This window comes from Podarcis melisellensis (assembly GCF_964234715.1).
Source record: "Podarcis melisellensis genome assembly, chromosome: 7".
NCBI classification, from domain to species: Eukaryota; Metazoa; Chordata; class Lepidosauria; order Squamata; family Lacertidae; genus Podarcis; species Podarcis melisellensis.
In genome coordinates, this window is record NC_138539.1 from 6,789,498 (window position 1) to 6,815,826 (window position 26,329).

The 26,329-nt window shown below is 41.7% G+C and overlaps 1 protein-coding gene across 3 annotated transcripts in view; it reads left to right on the top strand.

The window, feature by feature from the left end:
- The window catches only part of TRAPPC9 (trafficking protein particle complex subunit 9), a 287,922-nt gene that overhangs the window by 107,323 nt on the left and 154,270 nt on the right, over positions 1-26,329 (top strand). For all 3 annotated transcript variants that reach the window (XM_081918682.1, XM_081918684.1, XM_081918683.1), the window contains 2 exons: positions 7,919-8,071; positions 13,977-14,068. In XM_081918682.1, coding sequence (XP_081774808.1) covers positions 7,919-8,071; positions 13,977-14,068 — 245 coding nt within the window. The remainder of the gene's footprint in view (positions 1-7,918; positions 8,072-13,976; positions 14,069-26,329) is intronic.

Here is a 26,329-nt window from a genome sequence, read left to right on the forward strand (position 1 = left end):
CAACCAGTTTCAGCTGAGCCAGGATGAGCAAGTTACGCCACCATATCTTTGACTGAGCCAGGGGTGGGGACTTTCTGGCTCAGCCAGAGATCAGCTGCATCCTTCGTTCTTAACCCTGGGAGATCTTTGCCATAGGATTCCTCTCTTTTCGGTCTTGCATCAGTTTAGACATTTTGATACCAGACAAGTGCTTTTTTCCTGAAATAAAAGTTCAGTTCTTGAAAGGCTATCTTTAGTGGAAAAGTTGAGCAGCTTTTTCTGCTGATGCATTTTTACTAACCAAAACACTGCCTGATCGTTTCTTAGCATTCCTAGGGGATATTTCCCGAATGCCCTCAGCTGCACATTTAGATATTTGCATGCACACTAGGGCTTCACCTGGTCTCCTCCAGCATGGAGTTCCAGAATCTTGCAAACTACATTGAATTTTGACTGGGTTCTGATTTCTTCCTAAATGCAGAGAGGTAACCTAAGTAGAGAGGGCTAATCTACAGCCCATCTCCCTGACATGCTGTCTATATCATAATAGACAAAGAAAAGACTTGTCCTATTGTTGGTGTGTTTCTGTATGGAGCAGGCAACTGAGAGGAGGAAAAAAATAAATTAGCAGCATAATAGCTATAAAAAACACTCTTATCACCTTGGGGGAGGTCATATCCACATTTTGAAAAGCTCACTTTATCCAGTTTTTATCCTTAGGAATCAATTCAGGCACATGAACAGAATAAAGCAATAGACCCTTCCAAGAAGCATAATACACAGCAATAGTTTACTTGATCCGACTATGTCTCTGTATTCACATTTTCTTTTCTTTCCAGCTCACTTTGGCTGCATGGAAAGATAGAGTGACCTGTAACTGAAATTTCCATAATGAAAATATGTGTTCTGAGTCATCACTATTGAATTCCTTGGCGATTCATTCTTTTAATCCCCTTCAAGCAACGTGAAGCTGATTTCAGGTCTCCAGAGGCAAAGCTTTAACTCTGATGACTAATGCACAGATCTGTGGAGAATATTGTAGAGGTCATCGTATTCTCCCCCTACACACCCTTGCTCTTCAGTTTTACAGTGTGAGCGAACTCTCCTTTTTGCCCGAGAAACTGTGAATCAGAATGAGAATGAAGCTGTGTCTATTTCTGATTTTGATACAGAAACAGTATAATCAGTGCGAGAATTCCATTTGTGCACTAGGTATTCCGTGCTTTTCTAGCTTGTGGATGTCAGCTAGCTTTCTTCAAGGCTTTTTCTGCAGTGCTCATTGTGAAAATATCTGGTATTAACACTATAAAGAAACATGCCTATCCAAAATATTATTATTGTTATTATATCTTAACCAGTGAACAGAACAGTAAAATGACTCAACAGACATCCCTAAAGTCATTTATATGGATCTCAAATGTGGAACAAAATGTTGGTGTGGGGAAGCATTTAACACACAAACGTATTTATATAAAATCATCATACAATTAGGAAACAATTTCCTAATATTCTTTTTCCTTTTCCTTTTGGCTAGTTGTTCATAAAATTTTATCTCCAACAAACAGTTACACTGTGAGCATTCCCCTTATAATTGGTCATGTCTGTGTTTATGTGCTTTAAATAGAGCTATGAAGGTGCAAAATTTACACCCACTATCCACAGAAACATTTCCCTTTTTTAGCCAGGGTATTATTTATTTCATCTTTCATTTCTGCTGAAGCAAAAATACTGGTTATATTATTTTATTTAATTATTTCAGGCTTTCAGGGCAGTGTTACAGATGACAGATAAAAATAACCTTTACATGTAAATTACCCAACGGACTAAAGGCTCTTAAAATTTTGATTCCTACTACCTGATTTGGTTGCCTGCTAGACAGGCTATAATACTCCATCTTGAAATAGGTTCAAGACCAACTTGACTCCTTTCATTTGGACTATAGATGCTAGATTAACATGAATATAAGGCACTTCAGGTATCTCATAGCAAGTATGTTCAGAACACTGTTCTAATTACACGCTCCACATCCAACACTGAAGACCTCACCTATCAGATAAAATAAATGATTATATGCAGCATATAAAATGCTTCAATTGCATCTGGCTGAACTCCATGCTTCTTATTTTTTACCAAGCAGTCAAAATAAGACAAACACCTGTTAAGAAACTTATTTTTAGGTCATGATTGCAGATAGAAATATGCCTGGTTATGGAAATAACTTGTCAGTTTGTTTCATTACATCTATACCTATGGTGTGATTTGAAGCTTCAGAATATATACTCTTCCATAGAAGAAACCTTAGTTGTCTTTGACCGTCTCTTTCTACAGACCGCGCTGTGACCTTCATTACTATGCTTTTTCTCCTCATATTTCCTAACACGAGCAATATGGAATTAAGTTTTAAAATGGTATGATGTGACTCAGTATTTTTAAAAGCTTCAAAGAAATTTCTGCGGAGGCTGCTGTAATGTAACTTCCATAGCAGATATAGTAGCCATATTGACATGTAACACTAAACCTTGGCTTGTCTTAATGTCTGAACCTGTCCCAGCTAACTAAACAAAGTTATTTGGGTTGATGTAAAGCCATGGTTTATCATTGGTTTGTGAGGCTTTTCTATGGTTGCACCGTAATGGTTGAACACATTCCCCCTGAAATTTGCCTGGCATATTGGTTGCCGGCCTTCAGATGTCATTGGGTAAATAATGCATGTGGTTTGATGGCCTTGTTCCAGTCTTCCATGTTTTTATTAATTTTGGTTTTATTTACTCACAATAGATTTAGGAATTCAATATGGATTTTTAGCTCACACTTCACAACAGCAAAATATACAATTATAAAATAAAAACAGTTACAAACATAAACAAAGGAATTGAAAACAATTTTGGATATATAAAAAAATTAGAAATCAAGATGGCTTGATTCATGCTGTTGCCTATTAACGTTGTTATATTACATCATCAGAGTGCATGATGTTTTCCAGAGTACAAGAGGACAGAGTTTGAAATCTGCAGTATGGAAAGAAATCTCTCATAGAGATAGAATTTCTGCCAGGTGCTTGGAAAACCAGCAACTGGGAGAATAGCTGCTCTGTACATACGTTCAGTTTTCAGTAGAAGGTTGGAACAGGTTAATTGGTGATTTATCACTTATACTGAATAGGTTCTATATTTGTGCAGATCACTGAAATATCACAATATTAATTTTCACAGATATATTTTTAGTTTGCTTTTAAGCACAAGTTTCACACAACAGCTTACAATTAATTTATCACATGGAGTAAATCAATACAGTTTTAAAACTCAATAAAACCGTATAAATTTTGTTTATATAGCACTAGTTCTTAAAGCTAATCCTAGATTTTTAAAAAATCCCCAATATAACATAGTCGCACCGAAACCAGAGTAAAAAGGCAAGTCTTTAAAAGCTTGAATAAAAATATGAGAGTGAGTGTAAGTCCATATGAGGTCTGATTTCACAGTTGTGAGACCTTCACTGATAAGACGTTGTTCTGCATTCTTGCCAATCTTCTAATTTAGTCTCGAGTCGTCTGAGCAGTGTATCTTAAGGATGATCTTAAGATGCAGGCAGGTTGATACAGGTGGAAGTGATCCTTAAACTAGCCTGAATCTAAACTGCTCAGGGTTGTGAATGCATTTAAAAGCCCTTTGAAGTGTGCAGCCAGTTCACACTGGCAGCCAGTTCAACTGGCACAACATAGGTGTCATGTGCAGCAGTCGCTATTCACTAATAGAAGTAAGTGAAGGGCTGGAGCACTGGCAATAACATTCAAAGACAAATCAATACAAAATGAATCAGAGGCAAAGTAGACACAGCCTTTCCTTTGCATGCTGCCAGATCAGGAGCAATGCCTGCTTTAAGGCTGAATTATTGGGAAAATAAAACAGCATATTATCTTATTAAACCTCCTTGGATGGAAGGTAACTAGAGGGTATAATATATATACAGTAGTACAGTGAGGAGGGAAAGTATTTGATCCCCTGCTAAATTTGCCTGTTTTATCCCTTTGCAAAAGATGACTTAGTACTTGGTGGCAAAACCCTTGTTGGCAATTACAGGGGTCAGACGTTTCTTGTAGGTGGCCACCAGGTTTGCACACATCTCAGGAGGTATTTTGCCCCACTCCTCTTTGCAGATCCTCTTCAAGTAGGTAAGATTTTGAGGCTGATGTGTAGCTACTCGAACCTATAGCTCCCTCCACAGATTTTCGATGGGATTGAGGTCTGGAGACTGGCTAGGCCACTCCAGGACCTTAATGTGCTTCTTCTTGAGCCACTCCTTGGCCGTGTGTTTTGGGTCATTGTCATGCTGGAATACCCATCCTTGACCCATTTCCAATGCCCTGACTGAGGGAAGGAGGTGCTCACCCAAGGTTTGACGATACATGGTCCCGTCCATTGTCCCTTTGATACGGTGAAGGTGTCCTGTCCCCTTAGCAGAAAAACACCCCCAAAACATAATATGTTCCCCTCCATGTTTGACTGTGGGGGTGGTGTTCTTGGGGTCATAGACAACATTCCTTCCTCCCCCAAACATGACGAGTTGAGTTGATGCCAAAGAGCTCGATTTTGGTCTCATCTGACCACAAAACTTTCACCCAGTTCTCCTCTGGGTCATTGCAGATGTGCATTGGCAAACTGCAGACTGGCCTGTACATGTGCTGTCTAGAGCAAGGGGACTTTGCGGGCTCTGCAGGATCTCAGTCCTTCACGGTGTAGTGTCTTACCAACTGTTTTCATGGTGACTATGGTCCCGGCTGCCCTGAGATCATTGACAAGTTCCCCCCGTGGAGTTCTGGGCTGCTTCATCACCGTTCTCCTGATCATTGCAACTCCACAAGATGAGATCTTGCATGGAGCCCCAGACCGAGGGAGGTCGACAGCTATTTTGTTTTTCTTCCATTTGCGAATTATCGCACCTACTGTTGTCACCTTCTCACCAAGCTGCTTGGCAATAGTCTTGTAGCCTAGTCCAGCCTTGTGCAGGTCTACAGTCTTGTCCCTGACATCCTTGGACAGCTCTTTGGTCTTGGTCATGGTGGCTACATTAGAATCTGCTGGATTGATTGCTTCTGTCGACAGGTGTCTTTTGTACAGGTACTGTAATGAGCTGGGATTACAGGTAAGACCTCTCCCTTACAGCAGGTGCTTCTAATCTCAGCTCCTTACATACAGTGAAGATACCAGGTAGCCTGACATCTGGCTGGATGATAGGGGATCAAATACTTATTTCACTCATTATAATGCACATCAATCTCTGACTTTTGTCTTCTGGGTTTCTGGGTTTTTTCCTGTTGTTATTCTGTCTCTCACAGCTGCAATAAACCTACCATTAAAATTATGGACTGGTCATTTCTTTGTCAGAGGGCAAACGGGCAAATTTACCAGGGGATCAAATACTCCCCCCCCCCTCACTGTACCTGTATTTCTATCAGCCAAAACACAATTTTTAGAAAAACAACATCTATGAGTCAGATTTAATAAGTGGCACTTACTTAATAAGACTTTGTATTTGGCCACCAACTTTTCAGGTGGACTTCTGGTTGTTATAAGTGAAGCAGTTGTGAGGGATCATGAAAAGCACACTCGTTTTGTGATTTCTTTTAAACCATTTTGCAGTGTCCTTCCATCTGGAAAGATTTCACTCTTCACCTAAAAGTCTCTGTTGAAATGATTAGGTGACACAGTTGGTCAATGCCTGGGTGGAGTCTGCAGCAGACGACACAATCTAGCCTTAATGATAACTGCAACTTTCTGAAAACAATACGTTTAGAAGGGAAAACATACACATACCCCTTTGGTTGCAGAGGAAAACCATTTTTTTCAGCCAGAACTCACTGGAACTCTGGTGGGCACCATTGCCATTCTAAGAGAACATATTGAATTCTGGTACCTATTATTTTAGAAAAATAGTGCTACCTTCAAGTATATATTGCTATTATTTGAAGTGAGTGGGGTAACTACGGGGGGTAGGCATTGACAAAGTGTCTGGTTTTCAGGGCATGGTAATTGCGTGTGTTAACTCTGTTTACATGTGAGGTACGTAATTTCTCGTATATCTGTTCGTAAGTTGTCCACTGCCATCCTCGGTTTTGCCAAAATAGACTGGTTTTTGTGAACATTGAAATAGAGTTCCCTTTATGATTGGATATTTACATCTTTTATTCTGGTAAAATTCCTGAGTAATCTCACCCCCCCTCCCACAGGTTATTTTATTGGATTTTTACTTTGTTTTAGAAACTTAAGATTTTGTTAAATTCTTTTTCTAGAGGGCTACATACTTTAACATATACTAGTTGAAATATAATGTGTGTATACTTGTAGCACATATGGTTTTTAATTGCTTGGAAGCTGCTTAAGGTGGTTTGGGCCAAAAGGTAGCACAGAAATCCTGATATAAATGTTAAATGCCAAACTTTTATAAAACCAGTTTTCGATTATGAGTAAAGGTGGTTCCTGTGGGCTGTATGAGTCATTTTATTCTAAAATCACATTTCATAATATGGTTTCTAAGCAATGAAAGAATGAGAGGTCCACACTAATTTTAATAAAGGAGCTGCATTACAATCAAATAGCAATAGATAATAATTAAATTAGATTAGATTAAATTAAATTAATAGTATAACATCTCCATTTCTAATTGAATATTGTGATGACGTTTAAGCCGATCTACTTCTGAGTGTGCATTAGAGAGTGACTGTGTTCAGTTTTTCAAGTAGCTAACTTGTGGGAGACTTTTTGCAAAAACACAATACTTCCTTAGCAAAGCGGAGAAAGATTACTGTGGAAACTTCAAAACAAATTGCTATATGAATAGGTACTACAGTCTAGTGTTTGATGTGATTGCTAGAAGAACCTGAAAATATGATGTTTTGATATCTGCCAGTCAAATTTCCATGATACATTAATTACAACAGTTGTATAGCAAAATATGACTTGAACAAGACCACATGAGTACCTAGAAGAGGCAAGAAACTTAAAACCAAGAGTTTCAACATCTCTGCCTAATTTATTCCTTTCCTATGGGCTCTGCACAGTGTTCCATGCTGGATTTCAGTGGAGATCATAGCCATAATACATGCATTTTAATCAAATCTAATATCTACCGTATTTTTCGCTCTATAAGACGCACCAGACCACAAGACGCACCTAATTTTTGGAGGAGGAAAACAAGAAAAAAAATGTTCTGAATCTAGGAAGCCAGAACAGCAAGAGAGATCGCTGCGCAGTGAAATCAGCAATCCCTCTTGCTGTTCTGGCTTCTGTGATAGCTGTGCAGCCTGCATTCACTCCATAAGACGCGCACACATTTCCCCTTACTTTTTAGGAGGGAAAAAGTGAGTCTTATAGAGCAAAAAATATGGTACTTCTAAAGCGCATGGCTGCCGTGTTCTAAATTGTATATGTTTGTGGGTATGCATTTTACAATTGTGTGTTTTAAAGCTCTACATTTTTAAATTGCCTGGTTCTTTGCTTAGTCAAGCTATTCAAGCTGGTAAATAACTTGACTGAGCGGGAGTAGAAGGCTAGATGGGTTTGTTTGTGTGAACATGTATGCACAGAAAAATAATGGCACCCTGGTTTAGTAGCCAACTGCAATTGAGTTTGTATGTATTTCTGTATGGTTATTAATTATGATCTGTTCATATGCCGTTCTAGAAGTGTGTGAACGTTAAATAGGACCAATGGTCCTTCCAAATTTGTTTAGGAATAATTTTATTTACAAGAAAGCTAAATATCACCTTTAAAAACTATATTTACAAGGCGGCGACATCATTTTGGGCTTGTTTCAGTTCTGTTTGCGCTTTGCACCACTACTGCTTACTGATGCTTTTCTGATGTGATGAAAATTGTCGTGCGACCTGCAAGACATTGTTCCATAAAACTTCTCCAATAATAATTGTTGTTTTTTACTGCAGTATGGCTATCCAAGTTGACAAGTTCAACTTTGAGAGCTACCCGGACTCCCCTGGTGAAAGAGCACAATTTACAAACCCAAAGCAGCTGGAAGAAGAGAGACAGCAAGCAAAAGGTCTGGAGATCAACAGCAAGTTAGACATTCTTTGGAAAATCATATCCTTTCAGAAATACTATTTTTTCCCTCCTTAAGATACTCTTGTAGGAAGCCTGTGACCTTTAATTCAAATGATTTTTGTAAAGAAGTTTGAAAGAGAACATGGTTTAAAATTGATCATTTAACATAATTATAGAGTTCTTAAACTTAATTTTAACTCTTAACTGGTTTAGATTTTTCCAGTATGTTCAGTATGATGCCTTGCAATCCTTTGATTCAAGTGGGCACACTCCAGGGTTCATCTGTTTTCTTGAATAATGCAAGATAAAGAACTGCACTGTGTTTTGTGGAATTGCCTCTGAGATGGCGCAGGGCTTGAGAAGGCCACTCGGGAGATGAATTATGGCACCACACTGGAGCCCAGCAGTAACTGAAACACAGAGTCCAAGGCAGCAATGCTACCTGCCGAGAGACCAGTCAAGGTTCAGGACTCCCAGCCTGGCAGACGGGATTCCTTGGAACAACCTCTCACGGCAGCAGGGCCTTTATGGCAAGAGTTGGGATCTTCCCGTGAGCCTGAGGATCTAAATTCCTCCCGCAATAACTCATTGGTCCAGTAGTAAAGGAGGAGAGACTGTCTTCAGGCCAGAAAGTTCTCCATTAGGGGTGGGGCCTGGGAAAGGCGACCTAGAGACTTTAAAGGAGTCAGTTGGGCCTTCGTTGGAGCAATTTGTGGACTCAGAGCCGTCTGTGGTGCCACCTTGTTGGCCTGCCCTGTGGGCTTCTCTGCAGGACCAGAACAGGGCAGATTAAACCAACTCCTGACCACAATTCAGCTGGAAGGTATAAAGAGAGGATGCTGCTAGCAATAGCTTTCAACATTTTAATTGATTCCTGTAGGAGCCCTTCTCCAAAAGTGCTGGAGGCAGCTGTCAGTCAGAGCAACTTTGAACAGGACCACGGGGGCCCGTTGATTTAAAGCAGCACTTTTCTGTATTTCCACCACATAAGCCATTTTCTGTGGCCTTCCCTAAATTTCAGCTTGTACCATTGAAGGCATCTCCCTGAAACATTTTTTTTTTAAGGAGCACATTATGTTTCCTAATAACTGCTTACACAGTTAGTATCAAGGCCCAAAGATGGAGCACATTGCTTCTTCACTTAAACCCCAACTCCAAATATGCTGGCTGTACTTGTCAATGAGAAAGGGAAGCCTTTAGTTCTAGGGGGGAGAATCAAAAAGTCCAGGCCCCTCTGTGCAGCCTTCAGGACTCTCCCCTGGATACACCCTTCACTGGCCTGATATGCCCTCTGCTTGAATGATTTTGCCTTGCTGGAATGTGTTGTTGAATAATGCCTCTTGCTTCTGTGGGTGTATAGATATAAATAAGCACACTATTACTACTACTACTACTACTACTACTACTTTTATTATTATTTATACCCCGCCCATCTGTCTGGGTTTCCCCAGCCACTCTGGGCAGCTTCCAACCGAATATTCAAAACAATACAGCATCAGACAAGAGCTTCCCTAAACAGGGCCGCCTTCAGTTGTCTTTTAAAAGTAAAATAGTTGTTTATTGCTTTGAGATCTGATGGGAGGGCATTCCACAGGGCAGGTGCCACTACTGAGAAGGCCCTCTGCCTGGTTCCCTGTAACCTTGCTTCTTGCAGCGAGGAAACTGCCAGAAGGCCCTCGGTGCTGGACCTCAGTGTCCGGGCAGAATGATGGGGGTGGAGATGCTCCTTCAGGTATACCGGACCGAGGCTGTTTAGGACTTTAAACCCTGTTTGGGGTCAGCACCAACACTTTGAATTGTGCTCGGAAACGTACTGAGAGCCAATGAAGATCTTTCAGGACCGGTGTTATATGGTCTCGGCAGCCACTCCCAGTCACCAGTCTATCTGCCGCATTCTGGATTAATTGCAGTTTCCGAGTCACCTTCAAAGGTAGCCCCACGTAGAGCGCATTGCAGTAGTCCAAGCGAGAGATAACTAGAACATGCCCCCCTCCAGCAAAATAGTCTGCAGGCAGGCAGGATCTCAGCCTGCGTACCAGATGGAGCTGGTAAACAGCTGCCCTGGACCCAGAATTAACCTGCGCCTCCATAGACAGCTGTTAGTCCAAAATGACTCCCAGGCTGCGCACCTGGTCCTTCAGGGGCACAGTTACCCCATATTCATGCATAGAAACCTCTGACCTATGTGTGGCTGGAATGTAGCACACTGGACAAATTACATGAAATTAGCATTTGTCACAAGGGAATTGAACCCCCGGCTGCAAAAGGTTCCCCACCCCTATTGCCTATCACGTGCATCTGCCCAGCTTGTTGCTGTGCAGTGGTGTAAATGTGAAGGTGCATATGTGCTCCTCCTGCGTAGGAATAGGTCCTTAGGATTTAAAATACAGATTGAGATATTGTTTATTAAACAGCATCATATACAGTGGTACCTTGGTTTACAACTAAAATCCGATCTGCAGGTCCGTTCGTAAAGCAAAACAAGCTGTAACCCAAGGCGCACTTTCGCCAATGGGGCCTCCAAAAAAAATTTGTTCGTCCCCCCCTCCAAAAAATGGGTTGTAATCCAAAAAAAATTCACAAACCAAGACACGCACTTCTGGGTTGGATGTGTTTGTAATCCAAAACGTATGCAAACCAGACTGTTTGCAAACCAAGGTACCACTGTAGTGATTTTTATAGTTTAGATTACGGATCCAGTCTTGGGATGCGGGGGTTTGCCTCCACCCCCTGTTTCCTAATGAGCATGTGCTAATAGCATCTGCTGTTGTCTGCACACCGGAATCTTGTTGTTGCTGTTCAGTACTTGAACAGATGGCATACCATTTTGAGATTGGCTAATATTTGTGAGTCTGTGCATTTTATTAATATTTTCTAAATATTTAGTGGGTTATTCAAAAGAAGTTCTATTTTGGAGAGCCGTTTGGCAGCATTTGAGGAGCAGTTTTGGCAAGCCGGCTGGCTCCTAGGTGCTTAGAAATGGGAAGCAGCACTGCTAGCTGTTTTGAGCACGTCCTTGGGGGATCCTGCCATCTTCCATTCTTGTAGACATGACCAAGCCAATGTAGATGTCGCTGAGACACAAGTGCAAGCATGCTGGAATTCTTTGATTGGAATTCTTCCCTACTGTGTGATACCCAAAATCCTCCTGATGTAGCACATGTGGAAGGCATCGAGGTGTCACTCCTGGCGGTTGTAAGTCGCCCATGACTCACTTCCATAAATAATTAGCAGTCTCTCCCATTAACGCTGAGCTGGACAAGTGTATTGACAAGGCAGCTACTGCAGTGGTTCATCTCTCCCCAAGCAATTGGGCTTGCGGAAGAAGCTCCAGTGCTTTTCTCATAACTAATTGCTGGGGAGTGAGAGTGACAAATGTTTGTGTGTTGGAGAGAGAGAGAGAGAGAGAGAGAGAGAGAGAGAGAGAGAGAGAGAGAGAGAATGAATGAATGCACGTATGAATGAATGAATGAATATGTGTAGTGGAGCATAAATGAGTTTCTGCCATATATGAGAATGGATGTGCATGGAGACTGCGCCACTACTTTTTGCACTGGCCTTGCTCCCACCTCTTGCATGCGGCTACTGGAAAGCTAGCCACAAAGGAATGCTGGCCTTGGGCTGAAAAAGATTCTTCATCCGTAGTTTTAGTTATTAAAAGAGAATATGAATGCCAAAGGCAAGACGGACAAATGTACACACCTTCATATGGCGATACTAGAAGCCCTTGAGCCAAGTTGGATGAATGAGACAGTTTTAAGTGGGCTTTCTTCTGATATCTCCGTAAGCAAATTTTGTTAATACCGGAGAGAGAATGTTCTCCCTAGTGGGGTTCACCTTGTGCTTTCATTATACACCTTTAGGCACCAGGCGAAAACATTCCTCCTCAAACAGGCCTTTGGTTGATTGACGTCCGGTGCACTTTTAAATGTTTCATCGGTGGGTAGGCTTCTTGGTTTGTTTTTGTTCTTTTTGCATTATGTATTTTGTGTTTTTATCTTGTATTTCTATGCTGTGAGCCATCCTGAGATCTACAAATGAAGGGTGGTATAGAAATGTAATTGATTGATTGATTAAAATAATAATGTGGAGGAACACACAACAAATGTGTTTGAAACGATAAAAATGCAATAATAATCAGTATTCAGAAAGTTCAGAATGCAAATGAGAGGAAATATTTATGGTAAGATGTATTCATTAATCACTTTAAGCAGTTTTCCATTAGTATAATTTCTATTTATGAATATGTGCTAATTCATTTATGCTTGAAGTAGCAGTGGGATGCCTTCCTTCACTTGTACCTTTTCACATAGGAAGTGACAAGTGGGACAGAAAGAAACATCTTCATAGCAAAATGCCTGAGGTCAAACTGCACTGCAGAGTGAAAGCAATTAAGGGCTGTAAGGCTCAGTGCAGGGGCAGTGGTGGGAAGAATCTGTACCCACCTGTCTAAGCAGGAGGATATTTTATTCATGCAATATCTCAAAGTAAAAGTTGTCTTGTTGGTACAGTAAACAAGTTTGTTTCTCTTTGCATCCAAACTTTATTCTAAAAATATGCTATCAACTTTTTTTCAGTGACCTTAAAGGTGAGCATTAAGTAAATGTAGTTGAGAGTTTGCACATTTTACTTCTCAGTGTTCATTACAGATAGAATCTACCTGTGGGTACATCTGGATGTATTGGGGATGGGGTGGGGAATGGACCTTCAGATCTTCAGGCTCTACATATAACCAGGAGATAAAGCTGTTTGGTTTACAGTTAGTGGTAACAGTGGTGTTACCTGCAAAAGCAGAAATAATTTTAGTGGAAATAGGTTGTCTAGAACAGAAACCTTCATGGGGGAAGGAGGACTTGTTGAAGAACTAGAGCATGTATCGAAGGTCCCAGGTTCATTCCTTGGCGTCTCCCATTAAAAAGCATATTTGATGTTGTGGCTTTTGCTGTCTCTGCCATCTTTTTGCTGCCTGCTATAGACCTTCCATCTTAAAAAGTGGAGACATCACCTTGCCAACAAAGGTCCGTATAGTAAAAGCTATGGTTTTCCCAATAGTGATGTATGGAAGTGAGAGCTGGACCATAAAGAAGGCTGATCGCCAAAGAATGGATGCTTTTGAATTCTGGTGCTGGAGGAGACTCTTGAGAGTCCCATGGACTGCAAGAAGATCAAACCTATCCATTCTGAAGGAAATCAGCCCTGAGTGCTCCCTGGAAGGACAGATCCTGAAGATGAGACTTGGGTCACCTCATGAGAAGAGAAGACTCCCTGGAAAAGACCCTGATGTTGGGAAAGATGGAGGGCACAAAGAGAAGGGGACGACAGAGGACGAGATGGTTGGACAGTGTTCTCGAAGCGACAAACATGAGTTTGACCAAACTGCGGGAGGCAGTGGAAGACAGGAGTGCCTGGCGTGCTCTGGTCCATGGGGTCACGAAGAGTCGGACACGACTAAACAACAACAACACAGACCTTCCTCTTTCAACTAGGCTTTTAATTTGAGATCTTCCCTAGTCTGCATCTGTATGGGGATTTTAAAGATGCTTTTATTGTTTTATCAATTGTTGTTTGCCACTCTGTTGGGAGGAAGGTTGGGGTATAGATTGCTCCTGGGGGAGCAAGGCTGCTATAGTGCTCTCCTGAGCACTTGGACAGTTGCTGCCTGTTGGAATACATAGTGCTTGCAAGGTTAGATAGGCCAGTGACTTGCCTTATTGTGTATTATGAAGCAATATCATCTATACCTGTGATATCTGTGCCACTTGACTCAGAAAACAAGTATTGATCCTGTCTGTCCTGTTCAGGACTGACATTTCTCTTTGCTCTTCTTTCTGTCCAATAACAACCTAAAATTATTCCTAGAAATTGCAGCCTTAAATGTTGTATTCATGTATGTTTTCTTTTTACGAGCTGCATCTGTCTCCTGTGCTCCTTAACTATCATTTACCCCTCTTTGAAGCGTGAAGGAGAAGCAAGCATAGAAGGGGTTCTCAATCAACTGGTCCTAGAGCACTTGCAATTGGCTCCTCTCCAGTGGGGTGAGTAATGCTGAAAAAGATTGATAATTATATACATTTGCTTTATGTTGTGGTGCTTCTTACAGATGTTAGCTCTGCACAGTCATTGGGTAACCTCTTGAAATGTCGAACAGTGCGCAATGCAGCTCTCTGCTTCCATTTTTAATCATTTGCTAAAAATCAGTGGAGCAAGGTAACTTAGTATGAGGGCTTTCCCCTCGGTTTTGTTTACTTGGTTGTAGAAAATCATTCATTATCCTCAAAACTAATTGTTATCGTTGGGTTATAACTCTGCTGTCTACTCTAGTGTGGTAGAGATTTGCTCTTACAAAAATGCTGTTGTTTTTCTGAGTGAAATGCATAACTCTTATTTGTGGATAGTAATTTATGTGGGATATTTCTTACTGATTTATGATCAAAACACGTTCTCAGTTATTTTATTTGCAGTGGGGGTTTTGGGGGGCGTTTCTGTTCAGAGAGCAAGCAGATGAAGAATTATCTTTGTGAATTGGAAGAGGTTAACATTTACATTATGGCGTGTTGGAAACAGCTGTAAAAGCAAAACTGCAGCCAAACTAGATGGGAGACACATGTGGCACTTCTGTCTGTTTAGCTATCTATGAAAAGTAGACTCCAGATGTTGTGACCTTGCATCAGGAAATGCTGAGTAGGGCTGCTTTTCGTAATTTATTTGCATACTGGTGTTGGCGGAAAGTGGGTGAGCTTTCACTGAAAAAATGCCTTGTTGAAAATATCACTGCACACTGCACCTCTCTTGTTAACTTGCTTAAAACGCACATGCCTACACAGTAATGCTTGTTTAGGCCTAGATTTCTCCTGGAACATGACATGATCATATATATTGTTGGAACCCGGGTCTCTGAACAGTGCAAAATTCCAGGCACATATCTTGGAATGAGAGGCAAGGGAGACAGTGGTATATGATATATGGTTTATTTATACATCTTTCTTCTTCTTCTTCCTGTTCTTCTTCTTTGGCGATAACTTGTAGCAGAGTAAGATTGTCTTCCATAAACACAGTTTTAACAATGAGTCCGTAAGTGACTGTGGAAGCCAATTCTGGTTCCATATGTCCTTCCACAATGGGGAAATTGGTTTCCGGGTGGGAGCTGATCACAGTGTGGATTTGCCAAGCGTGCTTTCCTCCTAGCACGTTTCTCCCTTGCGTCCTGAATTCGAGTGTCTTCAAAGCCCATGACACCTTTGGCAAAGGCTGTTCTCCAACAGGAGCGTTCAGAGGCCAGTGTTTCCCACTTGTCAGTGTTTATACTACCTTTTTAAAAATTTGTCTTGAGACGGTCTTTAAACCTGTTTTGTTGACCACCAGCATTACGCTTTCCATTTTTAAGTTTGGAATAGAGTAGTTGCTTTGGAAGATGATCATCAGGCATCTGCACAACATGACCAGTCCAATGAAGTTGATGTTGAAGAATCATTGCTTCAACACTGCTGACCTTCAAGCATGGCTCTCACTCTCAGGCTTCTGTCTGCAGCCTGCTTCTAGCCCAACTCTCACATATACAACACACTCTGGCTTTTGTGTTTCTCATACACACAACCTGTATTCACTCAGCAGTATCACAGTCAACACAAACACACTCTTATCCGCAGGCAGATATCAGACAGTTCAAACAAGCTTACAACACATACACAATTGCTGGCTGGAAGAACAGACCAGGCAGGGCCCAGTATGAAGTTATAACCATTAGTTATGTGTTCATGTACCAAAGATGCAGAACTGAATATGCGGTTTGTAGAAGATAATTGGCAAAATTCTGAAAGCATGTGGAATTTAATAGGCTGCTCTGAAAGATAAGCAATATGAAAGTTCTGCCTCGTGGAAAACAAGGATACAGTATTTTGGCTGACATAGCAAAAGTGGTTTTGCAGAAGTTGAGAATAATAATAATGCTAGGTTTACGATTCTTGGAAAAAATATGTGGCTTAGGGGCAGTTTTGAAAAATAGATAAGAGACTCAACCTTTGATAAAGACATTTTAACAACTCAGCAGCTGAATAATAAGCACTTAGCAGTAAAAAACTAAGACATAAAAGATATTTCAACTGAACGGTGGCTTTATTATTTTTCCATCAAGTTCTTTCTTTAAAAAGCTACAGGTTGTTGGTGCTTGTTTTATGTTGTGTAACATGGCAGAACAGTTCCATAATTCTCTTCCTGTACTGGTCTTGATGTTTTTTTTTAATGTTAATAATGTTCAATCCATTATTGAACACAGGGACACAGGTGGCGCTGTGGGTTAAAGCCTCAGCGCCTAGGACTTGCTGATCGAAAGGTCGGCGGTTCGAATCCCTGCGGCGGGGTGCGCTCCCGCTGCTCGGTCCCAGCGCCTGCCAACCTAGCAGTTCGAAAGCACCTCCGGGTGCAAGTAGATAAATAGGGACCGCTTACCAGTGGGAAGGTAAACGGCGTTTCCGTGTGCAGCTCTGGCTCGCCAGATGCAGCTTTGTCACGCTGGCCACGTGACCCGGAAGTGTCTTCGGACAGCGCTGGCCCCTGGCCTCTTAAGTGAGATGGGCGCACAACCCCAGAGTCTGTCAAGACTGGCCCGTACGGGCAGGGGTACCTTTACTTTTACCTTTTACCCTGGCTCAGTGGTGGTTGTCCACTGCTACCCCAGCCCTATCGTTAGATGCCAGGATCTGAACCTTGGACCTGTGTGTGTCAAACATGAGCAGTATCGCTGAGCTACAGACCCTTCCCTAGAGATATTTGGCAGCAACCGTGGAGTAAATTTGGACTAGGAATATGAACCTTTTTCAGGGTGAGTGTTTGTAACCTTATACCAAAAGTCTCATTACTGTAAGCCATGGTTATAAAGATTAGCACTGCAGGCATATCAACTGGTTTGAAATCAGTAATTATATTGAATTATAATTATGTGAGCCTCCTGCTTCTGTCTCCAAATATCTATTTATTGCTAGTTATGATTGCCAAAAAGCAGGGTAGAATTGGCATTGCTGTGGAAATCACCTATTGCAGGTGATTACCTTTAAGAGACCATATTACAAAGCACTCACACTAGGCTTGATTTTTATGGGCAGGCTCAAAGTGGATGGTACTTCCTCAGGCTTTTTTTTGGGGGGGGGGAAGGACCTTTGCTTTTAATGGTTTATAGCTCAAACATTTGCCAACCAGGTTGTTGTGAATCATTTGCTCTAATAAACAATCTACCTATTTCTCCTAATTGGGCAACATGAGTTGTTTCTTCTCGGGACTGTTTCTCTCGGAGGAAAAACCTGCTTACAGAATGGCAGGAGGGGCTAATTTTATGCACCATTTCAAATTCCACCTGTGGAAATTACTTCAGAACATCAGAGACATGATTATTTGAGCAGTTAACCTGTATAACTTTAATGACTGAGAATGCTAACAGAAATTGCTCTGTGTCTGTCGAGTGCACTTTGTTTTTTGAGGCTTTCTCTGGTTTTGCACATGAAAGCTGCAGAGCTGACATAAATTCAGAAGCTCTGGCATAGTCAAGGCAGGAGATATAGTACTTGTTTGGAATTCTTACTAATGTGTACCAACGCAAAAATCCTATGACGTGATTTGGAACATTCATGCCGGTTTAAATCCGCCCATCTACCAAAGAACTCAGGTGTGTGGGCCTCTCTTGCCCTTCTCACAGCAACCTGATAGAGTATTAAAAACCCCCTGAAACATCCATGCCCCTCTTTTATGACAGTTTTATATTTATGCCAGTCATGCATTGCTCACTTGGTAGCATGAGGCATCCCATGTCAGTCTTATTCAGGACGAAGAACCATACTCTCATCCAGTGTTTTTTTTCTTTAAAAATGCTTAAGGGTACTCTCATTTTCATACTCATCTGTAAATACTGCCCCTCAGTGAGGCCAAACTTAGATTCACAAAATGTTTGGGGCAGGCTTCCTCAACCTTGGCCCTCCAGATGATTTTGGCCTACAACTTCCATGATCCCTAGCTTGCAGGACCAGTGGTCAGGGATGATGGCAATTGTTGTCTCAAAACATCTGGAGGGCCGAGGTTGAGGAAGCCTGATTTAGGGGTATGCCCCCCCCCCCCGAAAAAAGCACTTCTCTCATCTGTGGTCAAGATCAGGCCTACACTATCAGGAAGAGTAGAGCAGAAATCTATGTTTTAAAGGCATAAGGGCTTTCCTAAATCTCTCCCCCCCCCACCGCCCTGGGCTTATTTCTACATTTGTGTCTCACTCAAAGGAAAGTTTCAAAGTGAATTGCACAGTTCTTTTGATTTGGTAGTACTCATTAGTCTTGGCACAGACGGCAGACATTACTTAAGTATGAAAAATGGAGTGGAACGATGCGGGGCAAAGGATGGAAATAAGACAATTCAGAAGTATGATTGAGTTTACTTGTGAGAAATTGCTTGCATTTCCCAGCCGCTGCAGTATATTGTTCTAGCAGAGAAAGTTCACTCAGAGAGGAACACATGATTCAAAGAACAGAAATGACAAGAAAGAACGCAATATGTTTACAACCTTGTGACACAGATCAGTCAGAGAAGGCAAGTTCCAACAAGACGGTTAAACTATAAGTGATGGAAGTTTCAGAAGATAACAGAAGGATGGTGTTTCTGTGCAGAACTTTCTTAGGAAATATCCTTTTTTCTTTTGAAGTGGGTGAAAACTGGCATGGATATGGATCAATATACACTAGAGCTATTATCATCAGTCTTTTCTGATTCCAGAACAAACCTTCTCATATCAACATGGAACCCAACACTCATTTTTACCACATGGAACTTCCCCCCCCCCCCCGGTCTCTCCTCCTCTCTTTACCCTTATTTCTGTTTAGAATAAGAAAATATTGAGATATGTCACGTGAGCCAACCTAGACTGGGCCATAATCTGTCGGTGGCCTAGAAAGGTATACTGTTTTTTTGGATTTTGTGGACTGCCATGACAACATGAATATGTGTGTAAGCTTGGGGGGACGAGTTGATCTGTGAAGAGCAAATCAACCCACCACAATATATACAGACGCCCAAGTAGCATATAATAAGCTAGTATGCAAGGAGATATTTTGAACTTTTCATATCTCAATTTTATGTTGTGAACTACCCTGACATCTACAGATGAAGGGTGATATACAAAAATAACAACAACCCTCACTCTTTTCTTAAATAAGTTCTCTGTTACATCAGGCGAGCCAGTTCACCCAGCTCTCCGCCCCAAAAGCAACCTCAGGTTTAGGAACTACTACACATTCATCCAGTGCTTTACCAGCTGCACTGGCTCCCAGTGGAGTACAGGGTCAGGTTTAAGGTGCTGATTTTGACCTATAAAGCCCTATGCGGCCTAGGACCCACGTACCTACGGGAGCGCCTCTCCTGGTATGCTCCACGGAGGACCTTAAGGTCCATAAATAACAACACTTTGGAGGTCCTGAGCCTCAAGGAGGTTAGATTGGTCTCAACTAGGGCCAGGGCCTTTTCAGCACTGGCCCCGACTTGGTGGAACGCTCTGTCACAAGAGACCAGGGCCCTGCAGGATTTGACATCTTTCCACAGGGCCTGCAAGATGGAGCTGTTCCTCCTGGCCTTTGGCTTAGACTCACTCTGACCCCTTATATGGGATTTGGTATATAAATTTTCCCTTGGCTTTTTTGCTGGCCCATGTAGGACCAGCATGGATACCTGGCTCGGGTGAATATCTGATATTTCCTCCCTTTATGGTCTTGATTTATGGGTTACTAATAAAATGCGGCTGTATTTTAAGCTGTATTTTAATTAACTGTTCCCCCACCCCCCCCGTTACGTTTTATTGTAATTTATATTTGGTGTTAGCTACCCTGATCTGGGGAGGGCAGGGTATGAATAAAAATTTCTTCTTCTTCTTCTTATTAGTAGTAGTAGCAGCAAGGGGGGTGAGATGTCCTTGCACACACTGAAATGCCCTCTCTGAATCACAGCCAAAATCTGTGGTTGTTTCAGTTTTAACTCCTCTTAAGTAAGCATCACCATCTGAGATAGGTAAAGGTAAAGGTACCCCTGCCCATATGGGCCAGTCTTGCCAGACTCTAGGGTTGTGCGCTCATCTCACTCTATAGGCCGGGAGCCAGCGCTGCCGCAGATACTTCCGGGTCACGTGGCCAGCGTGACAAGCTGAATCTGGCGAGCCAGCGCAGCACACGGAACGCCGTTTACCTTCCCGCTGGTAAGCGGTCCCTATTTATCTACTTGCACCCGGAGGTGTTTTCGAACTGCTAGGTTGGCAGGCGCTGGGACTGAACGACAGGAGCGCACCCCGCCGCAGGGATTCGAACCACCGACCATGCGATCGGCAAGTCCTAGGCGCTGAGGTTTTACCCACAGCGCCACCCGCGTCCCATCTGAGATACCACACACCAATTGTTTACACTCATTCTCCAACAGTAGAATCACTTATTCTGATACGTTTGCCCATGGGAAGTCCACAGAATAACTTGGAAGAGATGAAAATATAGCTGTCATTTGACATAGCAAATCCTTTCCCTGAAGTATTCTCCCCCCCACTATTCTGTAAACAGTTCCCCTCCTGTACAATGACCTTATCAAAGTTCAGTGGAGGTTTGTAGGGTTTTTTTTAAGGGTAGGAATGCATGGCCCAGATATGCTTCAGGAGGTAGAAAGACTTTGCAGTTTATAACCAGATAAAAGGGACACCTTTTTACACTTGGGGATTCAGTTTAATTTTAGCATTGTAGAACTGGCGTGGATCCTTGAAAAGGTTGACAGTACCTGGGAGTGGATTCTGCAGCCCTATTTGGAATGTATTAAACAGAAAGGAAAAGAAAAAAGAAATCTGCTTCCTTTGTGCTCTGTATACTGTCAAGCAGTTCTTTGCCCAATAAATCCAAATCTAGGGGATGCTAAAACCAGTATTCGAATTAGAGTCTTGGTGTTAGTTGCTAATGGCTTATGCTGTTGGTTGCTTATGTTTTAATGCGATTTCATTGGCATCGAAGTGCTTCTATTTATAGCAAGAGCACAATGCTCTCCACTGCATTCTCTAGCCTGAAGAGCTAATGTCTTGTGGTGGCAAGGATATTTTTAGCTGTGACATTTGGAACTGAAGGGGAAAGGTCAGGAATTCTGATGAGGACAAGTTCTGCTGCTTCTAGTGCTTTCACCTATCTCATTCTCCAACAATAACACCAGTTATTGTAATACTAAAGAATACTACTCATGAAGCAGATGTGAAGCAGATGATCATTTTAGCTTCTTTCATTGTGCATTCTCCTTGAGTGTCAATTTTCTTCTCTGTCAGATTCCATGCAGTGATGTATGCATCAAAGTGAGGGTGGTGAAGCCTACTGTAGAAGTTAGCTTTGTATTTTATTTCCTCCCCTAAAAAAAGTATAGCTTGGAAGCGGTCGATAATTTTTAATTTATGTTGTCCTCTGACATCCACTATGCTATTGCATTTTGATAGCTATCAAATTGCTACATAATAAAGGAAATATTGTATGCTTCGCTCAGCAAAGATTCAGTGAGAGGCTGTGGATTGATGGTATATTATAGAAAAGCATGGAAGACCAGACTCCATGGAAGTAAACACAGTTTTTGAAAGACAATGAAATTGCATTGTAGTTTTCCTGATGGGAAATTAAGTGCATATAAGCATGTCAGAAAGCTGTTGGTCAAGGGAAAAAAAATAAGAAAAAGTGTAATTAATTTCTGAACTTGGATGCTTCACTCCTTTTGTTTAACAAATTAGGCAGTTACTTAGCTTTATGTAATGTTAGGTGGCTTAGAAAGGGTCTACTTGCTAAGAAAGCAAGAATCCCATGTTCACCAAGGTACCACAAAGAATAGCAAAACAGTGGCAATAACCTTTTAGGACCAACGGAAAGCCACAAAATGGTGAACTAGCTTTTGAGTTTTATAGAACTCTTCCTGTAGACCAGACGTTTTACAGAAAAAGGGGGAGAGAAAATGAAAGTACTGTAAAAGGTAAAGGTAAAGGGACCCCTGACCATTAGGTCCAGTCGTGGCCGACTCTGGTGTAGCAGCGCTCATCTCACTTTATTGGCCAAGGGAGCCGGCATACAGCTTCCGGGTCAAGTGGCCAGCATGACTAAGCCGCTTCTGGCGAACCAGAGCAGCACACGGAAACGCCGTTTACCTTCCCGCTGGAGTGGTGCCTATTTATCTACTTTGGCGTGCTTTTGAACTGCTAGGTTGGCAGGAGCAGGGACCGAGCAATGGGAGCTCACCCCGTTGCGGGGATTCGAACCGCCGACCTTCCGATCGGCAAGTCCTAGGCTCTGTGGTTTAAACCACAGCGCCACCCGCAAGCCTATCCTAATAAAGATATTGTGTTAATGCTGTTCATTGTTACATGGAAGCCCATCTTTGCCCACTTCCTATGAGTCCTCTCTGGATGGTTAAAATAAATATTAATAGTATCGATCACATCCAACCCCAACCCCAATCCAGCCTGAGGAAGCATTCAGTGGACATTTAAAAGCTTTGTAAAAACTGCTTTGTAGCTGTCCTAATGAATGTATTTTTTTACTGTTTCTGATTGCACTTTTTCAAGTGAACCAACATAGCTGTCTGTTTAGAAGAATAATATATCTTCCTTAAATTTCTACAGCTGAAGTGCTGTTCTGCTTGATGGAAATTCTTTCACCTGTGACTGTTCTTGTTACCTTTCCCAGGTTACTATTGGATTCAAAGAGCATGTAATAAAGTGAATTACCTCACTGAATTTTATGAATTATATGATGATGGCTAGTGAAAAGATTTCAGCATGTATCTGACAGTTATCGGAAAACAGCATAGACTGCAAACCAAGGAACCAGCAACACAAAATGACGACATAACCTGAACTATTTCTCTCCCCCCCCCCCCCGCCCCAATCAATCAAGACTGAATTTATTTCCCACCATTTCCCACTTCTGGTCGGTTCATAGTCTCAGCATTCTCATGTCAAAATTAAGAGCCTCTGTAGGTCTGATGTTGATGCGAACAGGGGCGTTTCTGAGAAATGTGAAATTTGTTTGTTGCTCTTCTGACCAGTCCTTTCCTTCTGCACAGAGTTTAATGCAATGAAAAGTTTAGATGAATTGAAACCACCATATCTTTCCAAATCAAGACATTTCTTGCATCCAAGTGAGCTGTGTGACAGTGCCATAGACACAGGCCATGCTGTACTCTTAAGCTTCACGCTTGTGAGAACGTTTAATGCAGGGATGGAGAACCTGTGGCTCTTTAGTGTTACGGAACTACATCTCCCATCAGTCATGTCTATTGGCCATGCTGGCTGCTGCTGATGGGAGTTGGAGTCCAGCAATATCTAGTGGCAAGTTGCCCATTAATTTTCTAATGTCAGTATGTTTAATGATAGAAAATGTAAACTGTGACTTGGAAGCCCTTACTCAGGAGCACTTTAAAGGGCACAGGATTAGGGCACAGATGTGTCCAGTGAAAAAAAAAGGGGGGGTTCTAAAGTAAGCAGCCAACATATTTTCACCTGCATATTTGGTCTTTTGATAACTGATAGCTATCAGGTTTACTTTAATTCTGCCTTGTGAAATGATAGAATCCTTTTTTCCAGCACCTTTATATAGTTTGATCTCTGGAAACTTCACTACAAACCTGTGATATTGCTTTATTGTTATGTTGTAACTGGTGGATGCTTGAAGCTAGCATATCTGTTCAGACACGCTATCTACCAATCTAGGTCACCTATAAACCTACAAACCAGTAGGAGAACACTTCAATCTCCCAGGACATTCTATACAAGATCTCAAAGTAGCTGTTTTACTACAAAGGAATTTCAGAAATAGACTGGAAAGAGAAGCTGCTGAATTGCAACTTATCACCAAACTTAAAACCATGGAGAGACTTGGTCTGAACAAAGACATTGGATTATTATCTCATTATACATGACAAAGCCATTTTTCACCTTCTCACCCCTTGCTTTTTCCTGTGAGACCTATTGCAGTCGTTAAGAGTCGTCAACAGGCTCATCACAGCTATCTGCCAATCACCCATTCCCACCACCCTTCTGAGTAATACCCCTCCCCACCTTCTCACTATATAGAAGGGTCTGGAAACTTCTGTTTCAGTGTATCTGAAGAAGTGTGCATGCACACGAAAGCTCATACCAAGAACTAACTTAGTTGGTCTTTAAGGTGCTACTGGAAGGAATTTTTTTTGTTTTGACTATGGCAGACCAACACGGCTACCTATCTGTACCTACAAACTTAAGTTTACAATGATGTATTTTTTTCATGTTGTAAGTCTCCTTGAACATGGTTTGAATTATTTAAAGCCAGCATACAAATAAAATTATGTATGTATGGCCCATAGCTGTCAACTTTTCCCTTTTCTTGCTAGGAATCCTATTTGGAATAAGGGAATTTCCCTTAAAAAATGGGAAACATTGACAGCTATGGTGTGGCCTGTGGGAATTCTGTAGCAGGTACTTTCATTATTTGGTTTGGGCAATATATAAGGTTTTCCTTAGGTACTGTTTTCCATGTAATTTAATAATAATAGCTGTAGTAGTGTAATTATGTTACATTGATTTAGATTTGTAAAGGGATTTTTAAAGGCTTTTAGAGAGTCTAGCCACTTTTCAGGATGGATTAGAATACTGAAACCGGAACAAAATTATTATATTTTATATAAAAACACACACACTAGAATTGTCATCTGCTTAGGTGAACTCAATAAATAGGTATAATATTGCCAGGAAAGTTTGAAGCAGGAAGAAGAAATCTAGAGAACCAAACTGCACTCTTCTCTGTGCTAATTCATTCTCCCAAGAGTTGTAACTCCAAGAGCTTAATTCTTCAAAGTAAAATCAAGGTCAGCTTGACAAAAAATAGCCATGGATTGAGGAAGTTGTAATTGTGGAAGAAATCCTGTCAGCCTCAGTTACTAGAAAACATCAGAAGGGGAACAGGGCTTGTGACTAAGAAAAAAAGCTATCAAAGGTGAATTCAAAGGATGGGAATGTCTTATGTATTGTATAAAAACCTTGCATAAAGTTGACAGAAAGTACTGTTTCATAGTGAATTTTGCTATTCATGCACCCGATTGGCTGATGGAGAAAGGAGATAGGAAAAATCACATTTTCATTGTGAAGCTGTCTGCCTCTTAGCATCTCTAATAAAAAGTAAAATATCCAATAACAGCTCAGAAGAGCTTTATTGCGCAGCCAGAGCTCCTGCAATGGAAGCCTATTGCAAATTGATTGTGCCACTTGGATGTAGGAAGTTAGAGCCTTATTTCCCTGTAAATGCAGACGGTTTGCTCAGTGGTTGAAACACAGTTCCTCAGGGCCATTGTAAATGTCTGTGTATGTATTTCATTTTTGTCTTTTTTACAGGTGTTCTCAACATAAAATAAAGTTAACCCCTGCAGACATTCAGGAAAGATATTAGTGTATTCTTAGATCAGTAACAACACAAGAAACTGATTTTTGCCATCTTCCACTCTATCAACCTGGGAGAGGGGGACTTTGATCAGCCTCTTTAGAGTTCAAACCTCGTGCAAGAGAGAGGCCCGTTCTAGCATAGTTTGGGCTGCTAAAAAGATTGGTTTATTTGGTTGTGTGAGGGCAGCAATGATGAATCCTGCATTATTTTTATATTGTAAAAGCTGCAAAGATTTCTTTTCTTGGTATGAGCCAAATGTTCAGAAACACATTTTTCTGGTGCTTTCAGAAAGGGGCTTTCAGAGATACACAAACTCTCACTGATAGACCTTCCATCCCAAACCTTACATTTTTTCCTCCGCTCCTTTGTCGAAGTCAGAGAGATAAGTCAGAGGGGAGCTACGATCACTGGGGGAGGAACGGGAGTGCGGAGGGAGCATGCCGCCCCTGGTACCACTATTCTGGTAGGGTGCCATCGTGGCGCCTTCCCTGGGTGCGCAACGGGTACCACACCCCCACAAGTGATGCACAATGCCCCCAGAACACACGCCATGCCCCCACCTGCTCTCGCCCCCGGTAGCAGAGCATGCAGCTTCGCCACTAGATATCATGGCCATCTTCAAATATCTATAAGAAGGAGCAAACTTGTTTTCTGCTGCTGTAGAGAGTAGTAACCCAAACCAGTGGCTTCAAGTTACAAGAAAGGATATTTCAACTAAACATCAGGGAGAATATTCTGACAGTAAGAGCTGTTAATCAGTGGAACGGACTCCCTCAGAAGGTGGTGATCTCTCCTTCCTTGGAGGATTTTAAGCAGAGTTTGGATGGCCATCTGTCATGGAAGCTTTAGTTGAGATTCCTGCAT